General features: G+C 23.0%; 1 protein-coding gene across 1 annotated transcript; it reads left to right on the forward strand.

Annotated features, from left to right (window-relative positions):
- Window positions 1-237: 237 nt before the first annotated feature.
- On the forward strand, window positions 238-582 carry LOC150027213 (non-specific lipid-transfer protein AP10-like). Its single transcript, XM_090303869.1, has one exon. The coding sequence runs from the start codon at window positions 238-240 to the stop codon at window positions 580-582; it is 345 nt and encodes a 114-aa protein (XP_090159995.1).
- Window positions 583-2,382: the final 1,800 nt, after the last annotated feature.

Here is a 2,382-nt window from a genome sequence, read left to right on the forward strand (position 1 = left end):
AAATAAGAGTAGAAATAAATTAACATATATTTGAATTAATATTTAAAAGCAACCCTTTACCAAATAGGTTGACTAAAGTAGTTATACGTTAAGATGGAAAGGGAAAAAAAAAAATATTGATGAGTTATAAAAGATGCATAGTATTAAGTGTGTATATAAGGAATGGGATGGTAAGAATGATGAAGAGATAAGTTGATAAGAGTGAAAGCAGAGAAGCATAGAGAATAAAGAGAAAAGATGAAGGTTTTGGCTATGGTGATGTTTGTTATGGTTTATGGTTTGGCCATAACAAGATTGATTGAAGGTCAAATGCCTGCTAGCTGTGATGAGTATAATCCATTATTTTCACCATGTGTGCCTTATTTGGCTAATCCAGACTTTGGGATTCCAAGTCCAAGGTGTTGTGCTGGAGCTGCTCAGGTGTTTGGAAAAGCCAATAATCCTGCAGCTATTCAAAAACTTTGTACTTGTCTGGTTGCCACTATGCCTAATTTGTCGTTTAAACCTGAGAAATTGACACAACTCCCAACAGCCTGCAAGATTAAACTTTCATTCCCTATTGATAAGTGCATAAAAGCTTGAACTTATTCAACTGCTCATACCATACATTCACACTTCAATGGTTAAGTTTGATGCATGTAAAACAAATAAATATTATCAAAGGAGGTATCAACTCTTTGCAATTACTATTATTATTAGTCTACAACTTTTTATTTATTTATTTATTTATGCATTTTGTGTGGATTAATTGTGGGATTAATTAAATTAAATAAAGTATTTTGTATGTTTTCACTTACATATAAAATCATATTTGAGGTAAAGATTAATAAGTTGGTACATAGTAGCTAACCAACAAAAGTAAGAGATGAGAATACTTAAAAATTAAAAAACATATAACCTCAAACAAATCATAATCATATCTTGCATGTTTCCAAAGGCAGGAGGTTGTTTGTTTGTCGTTTGTTCCGAGTAGACCGTTTTAGAAAGGGAAGTGATACCCGTTGTAGTCTGCATGGGTATCATGTTTTTTTTTTTTCTATAAACGGGTGGGGATAAATATTAGTTGTGTGGCTATTTAATAAAACTAATAATATCTTGTAAAAGATAAATAAGAATAATAAAATAAATAAATATTTATGTTTGGTGGTGAAGGTTAAATAAGTTAACACTACAATAAAATTATTAAATAAAACTAATTTTAGATATCAAAATAATTAATTATTATATTAATTAAATTAAAGATCATCTTATAAGTTATAAAATTATTATTATTTAAAATAGATTTTATTATTAATAAAAATTCATAAAATCATTTTTAAATTAGTGCGAAGTAATAATAAGAGGAATAATTATGAAAAAAATGTGGAGAGTTAAAGAAAATAAAAGCCATTCTTAAATATGGTCTAATTGAAGTGATAGAAAAATATGAATCCAAATAAAAGCCATTCTTGTATATATTTTTCACTTAATTTATATTTTTTTAATGATAAAATTATAAAAAAAATTTGAACTTCAGATCCCAACCACACTATCTCAATATACTTGAAGTCAAAATAATAAATATAAATTACTATATAAAAGGTTGAATATAAAATTCTAATGATAAAATATTCCAAATCTATCTTTAATTATTAGTCTGATAAAAACAATTTGTTAAAATGTTGGTACTTTTGTTGGATCTGTAAATTAAATAAATTGTATTTATTTACCGCAAAAAATTTATATATAATCACAAATTATTTACACAATGTTTTATAGATTTTTATCCATAAACACTATAATTTCATGTTTTTTTTCATGATTATTATTATTAAATTCTTATTATAATTAAATTATGCTGTAAGAAATTCTATAAATAAAAAAATATCTTTAACCACCACACACTAGATAAACTTAGTGATTATATTACAATTATTATTTTTTTATTATATTTTTTATTATTACTATGATTATTATCATTAATTTATTATTAATATTATATTATTATTATCAATAATAATATAATTATTATAAATATTAATATTATTTAATTATTATTGATATTCTTATTAATTTATAAAAATTATATTATTAAAAATATTAATTATTACTACTAACCTTAGTATTATAAAAATTCTTACTATTAATTATAATTATTATTATTATAAATATTAATTTTATTATTACTATTAATTTTATTATTAATATTTTATAGTAATAATATTATTTTTAATATTACTTTTATTTTTAATATTATTAAACTGTTGTAGTTTGAAAAACACTTTAAACTTAAAAGATTTGAAAACACTTAAGTTTTAGATTCAACAAAGAGTGGATTACAAAGATAAACTACCCCAGATCCTACTCTAAAACACAACAGCAACTTCAAGCAACTCAGCCTTC

Source organism: Phaseolus vulgaris, chromosome 6, assembly GCF_051622355.1.
Source record: "Phaseolus vulgaris cultivar YP4 chromosome 6, ASM5162235v1, whole genome shotgun sequence".
Lineage (NCBI taxonomy): Eukaryota > Viridiplantae > Streptophyta > Magnoliopsida > Fabales > Fabaceae > Phaseolus > Phaseolus vulgaris.